Source organism: Athene noctua, chromosome 6 (genome assembly GCF_965140245.1).
Source record: "Athene noctua chromosome 6, bAthNoc1.hap1.1, whole genome shotgun sequence".
In the NCBI taxonomy this organism is placed as follows: Eukaryota; Metazoa; Chordata; class Aves; order Strigiformes; family Strigidae; genus Athene; species Athene noctua.
This window is the reverse complement of record NC_134042.1, coordinates 27,137,251-27,152,039: the sequence shown is the minus strand read 5'-3', so window position 1 is coordinate 27,152,039 and position 14,789 is coordinate 27,137,251. Positions and strand designations below refer to the sequence as shown.

Sequence of the window (14,789 nt, the reverse complement as noted above, 5' to 3'; positions counted from 1 at the left end):
CATCAGAGGTGAGGGCAACTCACTGCATTGGTAAAACTCCTGCTAGTTAAAGAAACAAAATAACTGTATGTGGGAAACATGCTTAACAGTGTATTCATGGTAAACAGCCTTTATTGCAGCATACATGGAAGTAACAGCTTAGCTGCCCCAGACAGTTACATGTATGCATTGCTGTTACAGAATCAAAGTGGGTGTTCTGCTAATCAAGGGTGCCAGTTAAACTCAAGACACCAGAGCGAAAAGGGTAGGCTTATTTTACTGTTAATAATTAAAGGATGTAACCAAGTGATACAGAAAATAAGCAATAAGAAAAATACAGAATAGTAAGTACACTTAATTATTACTACATACAGTTGATTATAGAAAATAAGAACAAGCAAGATAATGCACCTAACCATTACTACACGATGGGGAGAACAGTGGTTAAGAAAGATCCCTCACCACTCGCACACGTTACCAACACCCAGACCCGCAGTCGCTGGGGAGCCCCGGTTGCAGCGAGGATTTGGAGAGCCTGTCCCGGCAAGTGGGAAGTCCTACGTGATGTGTCCACCCGTAGGTGAGGCTGCCAAAGTCGGCAGCAAGAGGGTCCAGCCTTATATACCAAAAATCAGCACGTCAGAATGACTTGCACCTTTCTTTGAGCCAAAACATCTGGTTTCATCCTCCTGTTGGATTCCACCCAAAGCCTGGCCAGGGCTCGGGGGGGAGAACCAAGGGAGTTTCTATCAAGGCCAAACACTTGGGTTCTCAGCCTTCAACACGGCTAAACAAGGGAAGGTGGATACACATTCTCATGACATTTCATCCTCACTACTGATTACATTTTGCCTAAGCTACATCTTTCACTAGTGAGCATATATATTTTGTTAACGACCAGATACTAATTAATAAACACTAATGGTAATACAGATTTTGCTAATTAGCAGATACTAATAATGGATAATGTTTGGTTGTGAGGTTCATCTAGAGGTCAACTTTGTTTCAGGGCCTATCATTCAGGCAGGCCCTAGCACTGCAGTGGCTTAGCAGCTCCATGTGGCTTCCAGCACAGGGATCAGAAGGTCTAAAAGAGCTCTGCCATCTCCTGCTTTTGGGTAGGAAGGATATTGCTGAGCAAATCCCCTACTGATTCCCCACAGCAACCCATCTTTGCAACACACACTTCAATTAGCTGTCATGTCTTTTTAAAGAGAAAGACAGGAAAAGTCCAGAGAGTGACGTGCTTCATGGCATTAGAGTTCATAGTCATCTGGGTGGTAGAGCTCACTCATGAGGCGGTAGATGTAGGAAGGTGCGTTACCCCCGATGTTGGAAATGAAGAGAGTAATGAGCTCTGGAGGGACGTAGTCAAACACTGGGCAGTGAACGTTGATCTTTGCCAGGATCTCCCCTGTAAAGTGCATAGCAGCAATATTAGACAAGGCAACTCGAAGTACATATAGTCTTCTGCTCATCTTCCCAAGCCCCTGAAGAAACTGGCAATACACATGCCACCCTGAAGTCAGTAGTGGAACATCCTGAATACTTTCCAAATTCCTTGCTGATGTCATTGAACTACAGGTATACAGCAATCTTGGGTGAATGGCAGCACTCTTCTGGTATTTTTTACTGAAAAAAACCCAGATCCCCCCAATACAGATTTACTGATTGCCAGAAAACCTGCCAGCATGTAATTATAATACAAGAATCCTGGAGCTGCCAAAGTTACTATTTAAAGAAAAGCTCAGAAGGCCAAAACAAAAAACCTGTTATCTTCATTTCAAAAGTCTTTGTCATATAGAAATGAGGCTTTCAAAGAGACTTTGCTACCTGAAAGTGGGCTTGGGAGCTGATGCCTTTCTAAAGACAGTGCTTATGTGGGAAACCCATTGCAGAGATACTGCATTTCAACAAGCAGATCACATAACGCAGTTTCAAGAAGTTAACATGAGTTGTAGGAAGGAAAGGGAGCTGCCCTCGCTTGTCAGGCATCTGCTCTGTCCCACAGGAAACTGCCACCTGCCTGGCACCATTATCACAATCCTACAATAAAACACTGACTATTTCAGAGTAGAAGCAAAAGTGCAAAGATAGTGTTCAAAGGAAATCCTTTCTCGGTACGTTCTGTAATAGAAGGTTACATATAAAATAGGATGTTTCCCAGCACTTCTTTCTGTTTAAGAAAACAGGATAGTATTTTCTGTATTGGTTACAGGACAGTCTTTTATGTGTTTAAATTTTGTGAACTATTAAAAAAAAAAAAAAAATACAGCCTGAATGAACTTGACCAGCCTGTATAAAGAAGAACCAGTACCTTCTGTGAATGGCAGCACTTCCTGTGGTGACACAAACTTGTGGAATGAATCTTCCTCGTTGGGGAACTGAATGAGAAAGAGTACAGGAGCGTCAGAAAAAAAGAGATTGCCTCATTATCCCGGTGAAAACAGATCTTGGGTGCTGTAAGGAACTAAAGCAGAGGAAGACAACTTGCTGCATGACAGTACATTTGTTTAATAGTGCTTGTGCCTAGAACCTCTGCAACATCTACAGGTGACAGGTTTTCTTCTCAGAGCTTTTAGAGCCACCTATGTCCTGGCTGACCTTTTGCAAAGCCTAGAGAACTGGAGCAAAGAAGTGACTTCCTCAGTCTGCAACTCCATTTGACAATACTGAAAAAGTACTGAGTGCAAGAAACAGTTCAGCGTATCTCCATCTACTTCCTCTGTCAGTACACAGGGTCTTGTAACACTAAAGATTAAGTTGAAATCTGCTGTGGCTGAAGAAAAATCAGTATGGTGATGTCAGTCTCTAGTAGGCAATTGTCTACATCCTTATGCCCAGTGCACTGCTTACTCAGCGCACGTGGCAGAGGAGGGTGCTTCAAGGAGACCCCGAGGCCTGCCATCGGGGCGCAGATCTCCTACCTGAAGTAACGGCGCTAGATGGGGGAGATGGCTCATTTACCAACCTCACCCTGGGCCAGGGGGTGCTCTCCACGCCAAGCTTAAAGTCACCCCCCATCTGTATGTAGGGCAGGTGCAGTCCTGAAGCACTGCTGTACTTACCTGCGGTGAAAGCTTGAACATGGGGGCACAGACGATGAGCGGGGTGGAGTGGTGTTTAGCTGCCAGTGCCAGAGTGTGAGTCCCACTCACAGCAATCAGGGCGCCATTGGCCAGGATTGTCTTGGTACCAATGATGACCTTAAAAGGCAAATCAGCATTAGATGGCATGTCCCACAGCAAACTGGGGAAGGAACGCTTCCTGGCTCGGACCCTGCCGGATGAGCTGGAGGAGTTTGTCAGAACACAGCTGGAGTTATAGGGCAGCTGGATGCCTGATCTGTTTCATCTGGCATTGGCCCTGCACTGAGATGTTCCTCTCTAACAAGAGCATGACTCCAGCATGGCAAGGCCAGCACAGAGAACTTCAGAGGACAAATGTATATTCTGCTGGAGGGAACACCAAGCAGAAACTGGGCTGTGTTCCCTGTTGTTCTACGAGCCTGCAAAGTAAGCTTTGTACAAGTAACTAGACTGCTGGCTGCAACAATTCCCTTGCTGTAAAAAGGGAATAATGTAAAGCAGCTTAAAATACATAGGTAAGAAGTGGTATGGCTGGATTTTATTGTATAACAAGTACCTTATTTTTTTTTTTCTTAGTTTGGGGTGCCAAGTCGTCATCTCTACAAAAGTACATAACAGGTCTGTTTGAAAAGACACACCTTGACGACTCCCTTCACCACCCATCTTGTGTTCCACACAAGGGTTGTTTCTCCCCTTTGGAAATGCTGGGGTTTTTTCCATCTTCTTTAAAAATCATGAAGTTAATCATGAGGCTTTGCTGTATTGGTTTCTTGTAACTGTTCTGCCTGTTAGCCACTAAGGCAGGAAAAAACCTATCACCATGCAGTTAGTCACTGTATTGCAGAACCTTGGGGTTCCACACTGAATCTTCACCCTAGCTGTAAATAGGGATTATTACAATTTTGAGTCTTCAGTGAAGAAACGCATCCGTCACTGCCCAGACCTGCAGCTGCTTTAGGAGGCCTAAGCTCCAAATTGCCATGAACTCCCTCCTACAGCAGAGCCCTCCTTACCTTGTTGACTCGAGACATGACAGCAAAAATAGCCGCATCACTCATGACAGTAGTTTCAATGTTCTCTTTAGACAGTCGGACAGCCATTTCATGACCCTAAAAAGAGGAAGAATCCAATTGGTCCCCTGGGACACACATCCTGCAATGCAGCTGTAGAGATATTAGCACTCAATTTTTGTCTGAACCACAAAAATACCAAATGATGGAGCACAAATACAGCCCTCTGACTGAAGGACGTCAGGTAGGATAATGAGCTGTCTTCAGTCTCTGCACTGCAGAGGAATTTCCAGTATGTTCAGCTTGCCGCCAGAGACAAGAGTTCGGTAAGAACACACGGGACGGTGCGGCGCCTGGAGAAGGCAGCCAGACCCAGCCTCACCTGGCAGAACGGCGCGCACTCCGCCACGATGACCTGGAACTTCCGCTTGCGGGCAGCTTCCTTCAGGAAGGCCTCAACGGTGCGCGAGTAGCCAATGGTCATGATCACCTCATTGGAGTGAATGTGCTCCAGCGCCTGCATGGCAATGTTATCAGTGGTGCCCTCTGTAACAGAAGGAAGCCATGGGTGGAAAAGCTGCCAGGAAAAGCAACACTGGTGCTGCTAGGGCTGTCCTCCAACAAGATCGTTTTTTACTAAAGCAATGCTATGAGCACTGGTAAGGCAGGAGCAGCTTTTCATACCAGTGGAGGGGGACCAAGAAGCTGGCCCTTGAATGCCCTGTGCTCCCCAGCTATTCATAGGCATAGCTGTATTGAAAATTCCATCATGAGAGGAGTGGATTGTGTCAGCACTACTCCAGATGACCATCATGCCCACACAACAACTAGTGACAGAAATTCAATGGTTTTACACTTCAGCAGCACTTAGAACCACGTGGAAAGGAGAGGCAGGGCAACCTGGGCCTCAGAAGAAGAGTCAGGTGCCTGATCTGTCACAAGACTGCAGAAAAAGGAACATGTATCACAGCGCTTTGTGACAAGGGGCAGGTTATATGTGCATAGGGATTAAGTCCAACTGTGGCACATTTTTGATACTCTTCTCCAGAGGACTCAGCTCAAGACTTTCCAGAAGACTAAGATAGCCTCCTCATTCCACCCAGCTCCCTGTAAGCCAAAGAGGACTTAAACTAAGTCCTGGGAGCAGCACAACTTCCGTTCCTTAGTTCCTTCAGATTAAGCCTCCCAGATCCCTGCTGTTTTCTTTCACATCCCTAAGAGGAGAAGGAAGCATCTGTCCCATCCCATAAGCAGCTGCACTCATGGGGCAGTTCAGACCCATCCATACCTAGCTCTATTAGCAGCTCGTTAATAGCTTCAATAACATTTGCTCTGAGGGGAGGATAAGGGGTGCTGAAATCCTCGCTCAGTCCTCCAGAAGTCAGGAGTTTGTGCAGGGATTCTTGCTGGTCGCTCTCCTCACTGCGCCCATGAAGCCTGCAGAGAGAAGCAGCCCTTCAGCCTCAGGAGAGTGCAGGGGCACAGCCAGGCTGAGTACCATCCCCACAGCACACCTGCATGTGAACAGAGAGGAAGGAAAACCACACGCAGGAGGCACACCACACCACAGAGCTTCCCTAGTTGTCTGTCAGAAAGACACTTGAAGCTCTGCTGGGAACTGCCTTCCTAAGTTGTGTGCAAATGCTGCAGCCCACAGATGAGAGGCAGGCTCAAGGCTACTGCTCCAGTACGATGGTCCCTCCTGGGAACACAAGGAGAGAACAGCCCGAGGTCAGGGCACAGACTGTTTTCACGCACCCACAACACATACGTTATGTGGAGTTTCACTAGAGGAAATGTCATCAGCTATCTGAAAACGACAGGTTTCGTTTGATGTTACACTTGCTGAATCCTTCTAGAGGAGAGGTGAAAAGGGGGTGATGTAAACTAAAGGGGTCCCAGAGAGGCAGCAAAACACACTGTGTGGGAGGGCTGCTCAAGGCTCTTAGGAGGGATACAGGCAGCAAGAGCGGGGCACTTCACCTGCCATACTCTTCCCGAATGACCTTCAGCACTCGCCGCACCATGTTGCCCACAGTTGTCTCAGATGGCTGGGCTGCCGTCATCCTCTGGCCCTCTGTCCGGATCAGATCCATGAGCTCCCCTGAAAAACGGGAGGGCCTTGGTTATTGCTGCCCAGAGCAAACCCGTGCAAATGTCAAACCAACACGCCCACTCCACAGCAGCCCTATGGTCAGAGCCTGGCTCTGGCACTAATAATGCAACACTGAGGAAAAGTACAGAGATGTGAGCAGAAAGGCACTCGCAAAGCACTTTGGTCCACTGGGGTTTCTATAGTATGAATCACTTGGTCACAACGCAGACTCAAAACTTACATAAGACCGTAAGCAGTGAGCTTAGTGAAAGAGGAAACCACCTGCTGCCGGAATGGTCAGCGCCGGGCCTGACACCGCCGACGCGGGTAACTCCTCACTCGGTGACACCGATAAGCCCAGCAGGCTGCGAAGGGCTGCGGTGCGGCAGGAACCCAGGCCCGCCGGCAGCTGCTAGCGAGGCTCCCAGCTCCCCCGACGGCCTCCAGGCGCCCCCACCACTGCTCTCCCACAGCTCCCCCCCTTACTCCCGGCGCCAGACGGGGCCCTGCTCGCCGCCGCCCGGCCCTCACCGGCTCGGCTCCATCGCCCGTGCGCGATGATCTTCCGCAGCAGCGACAGCGTTTGCCGCGCCGTGTCCTCTGAGCGCGGCCGCTCCCCGCCGCCCCGCAGCCTCGCCACGAAAGCCTCGATTTGCTCCGAGAGCTCCGAGCCGCGGTCGGCGGCGCCCGGCATGGCGGCAGCACCCCGCTCCAGCTGGGGCCGCGGCCGCGCACGCCGCTTCCGCTTCCGCCACCTCGCTGTCCCATTGGCAGAGACTGCCAAAGCGCTCCCACCCCCGGCGGCGGTGCAGCCAATCAGAAGTGCGGCCGGCGGGTCGCGCGTGGCGGCGGCGCGCGTCGTAACCTGGGTGATGGTCGGTGACCCCTGACCCCGCTGCCCGCACCGGACGCTGCCTGCCGCTGCCCGCCGCGCGGGGCGTTGTGGGACGGTGGCGGGCCGGGCCCGGAGGGCGGGGTCCCGCAGGGGCGGCAGTGATCGGGCCTCGCTGCAGGCCTCGGTGCTGGGGAGCGGGGGTGCTGGGGCCGGGCGAGCGCGGGGCGCGGGCGGCCTACCGGGGGAGGTGCCTCTGAAGTGGGCGCTGGGCCTAGCGTGAGTCTCCCCGGCCCAGCTCGGGGCTGTGTGCCGGCTGGGGCCCTCGGGCCGGCGCGGGCGGAGCGGTGAGGTTACCGCCCGCGGGGAAGCGCCTGGCCGGCACGCTGCTGTTGACGCCTCCGTGGAGGGGACTGCTGCAGGCCGGCGTCAGGAAGGGCCTACGCGGGGGAACACAGTGTCTGCACTGCTGGGCAGGAGGGAGGGAGCCGGGTCTGTGCTAAGCAGCAGGGAGAGCCCTTGTGCAGGGATTTACTTTGGACGGTGCCGTGTTCTAGATGCAAAGAGCCAAAGCAAATGGGGTGGGAAAGGCACAATTCCTGGCAGTCCAATTGTTCTTGCTGGCAGAGCCAGAACCAGCCCTGGATAAGGCAGGAATGTAGCTCCTTTGTGTCTAGTTCCTGGATCTCTGTGTCCAGGGAGCAGGCAGGAGCCACGGTGTAATTCTCATTGCGGCACTGCTTTATTCTGTGGCTCTGCTCAGTGTCCTATTGTTTTAGATTAGGAAACCAAAGCAAACTGGTTTATGCTGGAAGCTTTCAGTGGGTGCTTCCTGCAGGGACCTGTAGGGCCTTGGGTGCTCACCACATCTTTTTTGTGCTTGTCTGATTCTCTTAGGACTTTCACTACAGCCGGCTGCCATTCAGGGACTGTTGGGTCCTTAGTAAGATACCAACAGTTTGTGCACTGGGTGTTGAGGATGTATCACAGGTGATTTCTCACCCAAAGTCTGGGCTGGGCTGAGAGTTCTTTGACCCCTCTCTTTACCTGCTGCTTTCCCAAGTGCCCCTGCGTGCCTGGAAGCCGGAGCACTTGCCAGCCTTGGGAAGGAAGCTTGCTGCATCCCTCGAATGCCTGGCAAAAGGCCACACATCTGGGTTTGCCTGGATGTGCTTGGAGGGTGCTGCAGCCCGGTCTGGAAGTCAGAGTTTCCCTTCTCTGTGAGCTTTTCTCGTCCTTTGCCCCTGAAGAGAGTCACTAGAGGATAACAGGGTTTCCCCTGCTGTTGGCTTGGCTGCGCTGGTCTCTGCTGCGCTGACCAGGCACGTCCTTGTCCCCCACTGCCTTCTCTACCCCTTCTCCCTAGCTTTAGAGGTCTGTTTTCTTCCATTTAAAGAAATTTGAGGCAGGGCTATGCCAGGCTCATCCAGCTGCACGTTTGTGCAAGGTAACACAGTTCCCCCTTTTGCCCTTCCACACAGCTATGTTGTGGTCAAGGCAGGGGAGGGCTGCCAGTGCCCGTCAGCTGCCTGCCTCTGCTGCTAGCTGTGCCCATGCATTGATGCGTGCTGGTGCTATGGTGTGCACCCTGAGACTGCTCCCACGCGTGCACCCTGGGACAGGGACAGGCAGTGAATTGGCAAAAAAAAAATACTTTGGAGCTTTCCTTTTTTTGTTTACTTGTCTCACTAGTAAATAGAGCAGCTCTTGGAGATTAAGCAGGAGGGAGGAGAGGAAGGGAAACCGGACTCTGAGGTTATGACCTCCTTGTGGATGCTGGGCTGTTTACATTCCCTGCTCCAGTCCCAGCAACTATTGCGGGACAGTTTCTTCTCAGCGCCTTGCCAGGCTGCAGAGGCTTTCCCTACTTGTGCTGTTCCTGCCCTGTTCCCCACAGCATTTTGTGCCCAGCACTGCTGCCACAGCCAGCCAAAGACAGCCAGCAGCCTGGTGTCCCTTGAGGGGCAGAGTCCTGTGCTTGCTCTCCTGCTTTGTACTTCATGAATGAAAGCCTCTGAATGGGGATTTCGGGAGCAACTAGTCCCATGCAGCTGAGCTGAGCTAGAACCTGCGGCTCTCTGAAGGGCTGAAAGGGAAACCCCAGGCTCTGGCTGCTTGGAGGGACTGTGGCTATAAGACATCTGGTTGTCATTAGCCAGCAGCTGCCACCAGGACCCAGTGAGTTAGGCAAGGAGTGCCCAGAGAAACTGAAAAGGAGGGAGTGGGAAAGAGGAGTGGCAGTGAGGGCAGTGCAGGGAGTGTGGGACATGTGGGGAAAGCAGCTGGAAAGGAGCATGTTGGTGTCCTGCTGTACTTGGCTAAAATCTCACTGCCTTGCTGGCTGCGCTGGCTGCAGTGGCAGAAGCAATGTGGTGAGGGGTGCGTGTGTGTGTGGCATCTCTGGGGAAGCTGGAAAGACACTCACCTGGTGGTCCACAGCTGCCAGGTGTTTACAGAGCAGGACCTCGCTATCCTGCCGTGGTCACAGGCAGCTGCCTCCTGCACAGCAGACCCTCTTCCCCTTCCCTTCCCTTCCCGGGTATCCAGGTCACCTGGGGCAGGGTTGGCTGCTGCAACTTCCCAGCTGGTGCGTGAGCAGGCGAGGAGGCTGACACAACTTCAGGCAGCGCTGCTGCTGTGGGCAAAAGAGCTGAGCAGGGTATGAGCTGGCTGGCCGAGCAAGGCAGCACGTATCCTGGGCCTGCAGAGGAGCTAAAATCTGGCTCATCTACTCAGAGAACTGCCAGCCTGCCCAGGACGGTGTCCTGCTCTGTGCCGTCAGGGCTGGCTGCTGGAGACACTGTTTCCCCTCCACCCAGTGAATTCTGCATCCCCAGGGGCTGAATGTCATCCCCCAAGTGCTTGTGTGAGGAAGGAGAAGCCAGGACAGAGGCTGGGTAGAGCCTGGGAGCACTGGAACATCGTGTGCTGGGAGGCTGTTTGGATTAGAAACTCTCAGCGGATAAGTGGGCTGGATGAAATGCCAGGGAGGGGAATCAGAGTTTGCTGAACTCTGGTAATTGGACTCGTCTGCAACACCCGGGTGAGCAGAGTGAGCTGCTCATGCTCAGCACAGGCAAAGGGAAGGAGCCAGCAGGAACAGGGCAGGCTGTCAGCACAGAAGTCTGGATAGGAGATGTGGGAAAAAGCAGCGTAGGGTCATTGCTGAATGCCTGAGCCACTCACTGAGCACCAGTGTGCAAGAGTGGGGGGAACACAAAGCGCAGCCTAAGGAGAGAGATGCACCAGAGGTATCTCTGGTGTGATGTGATGGCTTTTCGGAAAGTCGATGCTCAGAGGCCTGAGACAAAAATGAAGGGGGCGACACACGCCCAAAGCTCTTACAGCCACAGATGTGGAGGGAGGGCTGTAAGGGGGCAGGAGTGAATCTGCTGAAGGGTTAAGGGAGCCTAAACCAGTGTTTTCTGTATGCTACAGGGGAAAAAGTAGGTCACTTAGTAAGTGAAGGGGATGGAAATGATGGGCTGAACCGAGTGCTGAATGCATGTTTAAAACTTGAGTTTCCAGGGAAAGAAGACAAAAAAACTCAAACAAACAGCCGGTGATCAAAAGCAGGTACGTGAATAGCTGGAAGGCTCAGCTCTGTGGGTCTGGAGGCGCACGCACACGTTGCCTGAGTCATCGGCAGTTTTAGCATGCTTGAAATTCATGGCTGACGCTGCAGGTACCAGGGCATGCGCTCTGCTGGTCTTCACTGATGACCCTGGTAACAACTGTCCCCTAAACTGGTCATCCTCAGGAAAGTGTGGCTGCCATAACCGCCTGGGTGGCCAAGAGCAAATGCAGGGCTTGCTATGGGGAGTCACAGCATGAGTTCGGTGTCTCAGGTTAGTGAAGGATTTGATGCAGCTCCTTGCTCAGCAGCCCGCATGTACATGTGCTTGTGTCTGCCTGGAAAATGGCTGCTGGCTCATCCTCGCGTCAGCGCAGCACCTGCGGGCAGGCCGAGCCCATAGCCAGACCCTTGCAGTGCCAACACAGCCCGTGATCCCTACGGGAAATGAGTGGGCGGTTCTGAATCCAGCCCAGGGACCGCCGTCCCCTGCCAGCAAGCTGGCCATTGGCACCTCTTTCCTTTTTGGAGCCTTAAAAATAGAGACCAAGGCTGGGAAGCAGGAGGGTTTTTCTAGAGCTCATTGTGGAAACAGGCCAGGCTGGAGCGCCCCTCGCCCTTCCTGGCCCCTGGGAGAGGCATGGGAAGCTGGTGTCCAAATGCCTCGCCTGGATGTGGAGCCTCACTCGTTGGCTCGTTCATTTGTGGCGGTTCCCCAGGTCTCCTCTCGGGATGCAGGCAGCTGGAGGCAGCCGGTTCAAAGGCCAGGCTGGTCAGGAAGAGGTGAGGGAAGTGTGGGAAGTTGCTGCATGTCATGTAGGAAAACAAGCCCCAGTGAGGGATGAGGGACACGGTGCAGGGCTGGGTGGGAGGTGCCGGCCCCAGCATCCCTAATGGTGTGCTGGGCCTCCATACCCGGAAAAGGGGTTGGCTTTGCTTGTGCCACCAAAGGCATGAGCGGCTCAGAAAGCTTGGTGGCACCGTGCAGGTGTTGGCTGTGACTCTGTCCCTGCTCAGAGGGCATGCAGCAGGCTGGCTGGGTTGGAGAGGAGGTGATGCCGAGGGGCCTGTCACTCCAGGCTGGCTTCAGAGAAACCCCTGAGCAAACCTGGCGCGGCTGCAGGAAGCCAGGCCCTTGGGGCAAGACAAAGCACGACCCGGACGCTTTGTGGTCATCAAGGGGTCCATGACACCAGCAGTCTGGGCTGCTTCCTGGTCACCAGCCAGCTCCCCACGGTTCCTCTGCTCACGCACTCCCAGCGCTGCAGCTGGCCCAGGACTTGCTTTCCTCATTGTCTGCTGCGGGTGATGGCAGCTATTCAGCGACTGCCGGGTTTCAGGGAAAGGGAGAGATGAGCCACTCCTCCACCCACGTTCTGGGAAAGCCTCTGGGATGAAGCCCTGCCGCTGCACACGTTCGCTCCTCGATGGGGAGAGCGTGCCGCGGCGCCTGCATCCCCCCTCCACCTGCGTCCCACATCCCCCCCTTAGCAGCAGGCGTGATGCCGAGGAGCAGAGTTTGGAAGCAGCCCAGGCTGCTGCCCCGTCCCGCACAATAGCAGAGCCTGCTGCTCCCTGTCTCCTCGCCTGTTTGCCTTCCAGAGCCAGGCAGAGTCTCGCCATCACTATTATTTTGCTTTGTGTCAATATTATGACAGCTAAAAGCAGGATAACTGCATCCACATGATAAGCAGCCAGAAGCTTTGGGTTGGGTGTGGATCGGGTTTCAGTTTGGCAGGAGAGAAAAGTGCCTGGCAGCCCCTGCCCACCGGCTGGCTGGGTCGGTGAGAGCTGGGAGGCGAGGGGCAGCAGCAGAGCAGCAGGTGATCCATGCCCATGCGCCTCTCTGTTCAATGCTCACTGCCCTTTTCCTAGGGAAGATGAAACATGATAGATGTGCAGAATATGGGTTCTCTGGTGAAAAAGTAACCTCCTTCTCTGGGGAGAGGGGCTGCTCTGCTCCTGCTGGGAGACTCCCGTCCCTCCTGGGGCTGCCATACCCTGTCCCTCCAGTCCCATGTGGGCCTGGGGTGTTTCATTTCTGCTGGTGGTGGAGCGTCACACACGCTGCTGCACCAGTCTGTCCTGGTCACAGCCTGTTTGGGCTTTCCCAAGCACAGTGCTCTGCAGCTGCCAGAGAGAAATTCCCACAGGCTTTCAGGGGTTTGGGGGCTCCTCTCCCACCCAGGGCTTCGGGCGAGGAGCTCAGGCAGAGCAGAGTGAGCTGTGCTGTGGCTGCTGCGTCTCTGTTTCCCGCTCCGGACTCTTGGCACCTCTGCAAGGGGCTGTTGTTTTGGCGCAGTAACTGCATGTCCTGCGGAGGCTGCTGACGAAATACTTACCTGTAGTCACCCACGTATGTTTGGGTCTGCAGCTCGGCTCTCCGGTGCCTCACCCTGCTCCAGGGCTGTGCTCTCCTGCAAACACCCACGGCCCGGCCAGTCCTTGCTGTGCAGGGCTGCCCGGCCAGCCAGCCGGCCACCAAGTGCAGTGCCTGGCTGTGTGTGCTCTCTGTCACCTCCCCACTGGATACAGCTGACTGATGGCTGGGCTGGGAGGTGGCTGGTCATCATTAACCCTCCCATCAGCTGCTGGCATCGCTTTGCCTCCTGCCTGCAGCTTTGCCCTGGTGAGGAGACTCTGTCCCCTGCCCTGGGCTCAGCCTCAGCTTTAAACTAGGAAGACAAGACCTTAAGCTGAGCAGTGCTGGCTCTGCCATCCGCTGACCTGTTCCTGGAGCACCGCCTGGCCCAGAGTCATGGCTTTGTGGAGCTTGGGCTCTGGTGGTGTCAGGGACCTCCCCCTTGGTGGTGTCATCTCTGGCCTCCATGGGGGATTTAAACCGTGACTGGGAGTAGCAGCCAGGTTTGCTGCAGGTTCCCTCACCTGGGTTTCCTGCTTTGAGCACTCTTGGGTAGCCCTGGTGCCTGTCCAGTTCCCCTCCAAAATTTGTCTGACCCAGACCGGCCTCAGTGACACCAACCCACAAGCAGTGCAGTATTGGGGGGCCAGACCCTGCTCTGCCCAGTCACGGGGATGACCATCAGGTGCCCGTGGTTTCAGCCATGGGTCCCTGGGGAGGCCGAACTCCCCTCCTGAGGAACCAAAACAAACAGCAGAGTTCCTGCCACGTGTGGCCGGGGCTGACTAAGGCCGGACGCTTCCGCTTGCTGCGGGCAGCAGCAGCCGGGGCTGTGACCCACCATCATCGGGGTGCACGGCACGGCCCATTTCCCCCTATTGTCAACCTCGTCCCCGGCAAACACATCCCCCTGTGCACCTGGGCTGGGAGGAGGCACTGACTCCACGGGAACCAGCCACCAGGAGCAAGGGATGTGCCGCTGCAGGCATCTCTTGGAGCTGCTGCAGCATGGCTCTGGGGAGTCCTTCAGGGTGCCCAGGCAGGTTGTCTGCAGGTTGTTTCCTTGAGGAGCAATGCTGACCATCCAGGAGTCACTGGTGCAGCCCTGCTTGCCTGCAAGGGCACTGGAGAGCGTTTCCCGGAAGAGATCAGCAGCAATCTCCTGGTGGAGAGGCCTGGGTTTCCCTGTGCAGAGAGGCTGGTGCTGAGGAAGCCCCTGCCAGACCATGCCCATCCCTGTTCCCACTCTGACATGCAGGTACATGCAGCTCCAACCAGCCAGTCTCCAGCCCTCTGCCTTTTGCCTTCCATCTCCACTGCAGAGACACAACCTGCAGAAGACTGAGCTGCTTTATCTCAGCATTATCTATGAACCAAGTCCTCCGCACTCACTGACAGGGGAGCTTAGGAGAGAGTCTAAGAGCCAGATCACAGGGCCAGGGAAAGCAACCGAGCAAAACACCGTGGGTGAAACACGGGCATTTCTGAGACACAGGGTGGGCGCAAGGAGCCCAGTACCTTATGTTTTTGTGCTGCTTTGTCCTTGGGAGTCCCATCACAGTGCAGGATGTAGGTAAGCTGCTGGGGGGACTCTTGCCCGCTGGGCAGGAGCAGCAGCAGCAGCCTGAGGGGTGGCTGTGCCAGGCACTGGAGCAGCGGGGGTTTGGCACTTCCCTTGGCAGAAGCCGCCAGCCCTGACTGAACTGCCTCTGGTGTCCTAAATAGCAGCAGCACAAAAGTAATGCCCTGAGGATTTCAGGGGTGTTCTCCAAGGGCTTTGGGGGTAACACAAGGAGGTCCTTGCTAGTTGGCTTAAGAGCAACACAGGAATGAGTTTTTGTTGGGCTC

The 14,789-nt window shown here is 54.2% G+C and overlaps 1 protein-coding gene across 1 annotated transcript; it reads right to left on the bottom strand.

The window, feature by feature from the left end:
* Positions 1 to 237: 237 nt before the first annotated feature.
* EIF2B2 (eukaryotic translation initiation factor 2B subunit beta) lies at positions 238 to 6,904 on the bottom strand. Its single transcript, XM_074909978.1, has 8 exons — positions 6,705 to 6,904; positions 6,062 to 6,182; positions 5,367 to 5,515; positions 4,461 to 4,624; positions 4,082 to 4,177; positions 3,048 to 3,185; positions 2,297 to 2,363; positions 238 to 1,393 (listed from the first exon to the last, which is right to left on the bottom strand). Exons 1-8 carry the CDS (start codon positions 6,865 to 6,867, stop codon positions 1,236 to 1,238), a joined length of 1,056 nt encoding a protein of 351 aa, XP_074766079.1. The 5' UTR covers positions 6,868 to 6,904; the 3' UTR covers positions 238 to 1,235.
* Between the last annotated feature and the right edge of the window lie 7,885 nt (positions 6,905 to 14,789).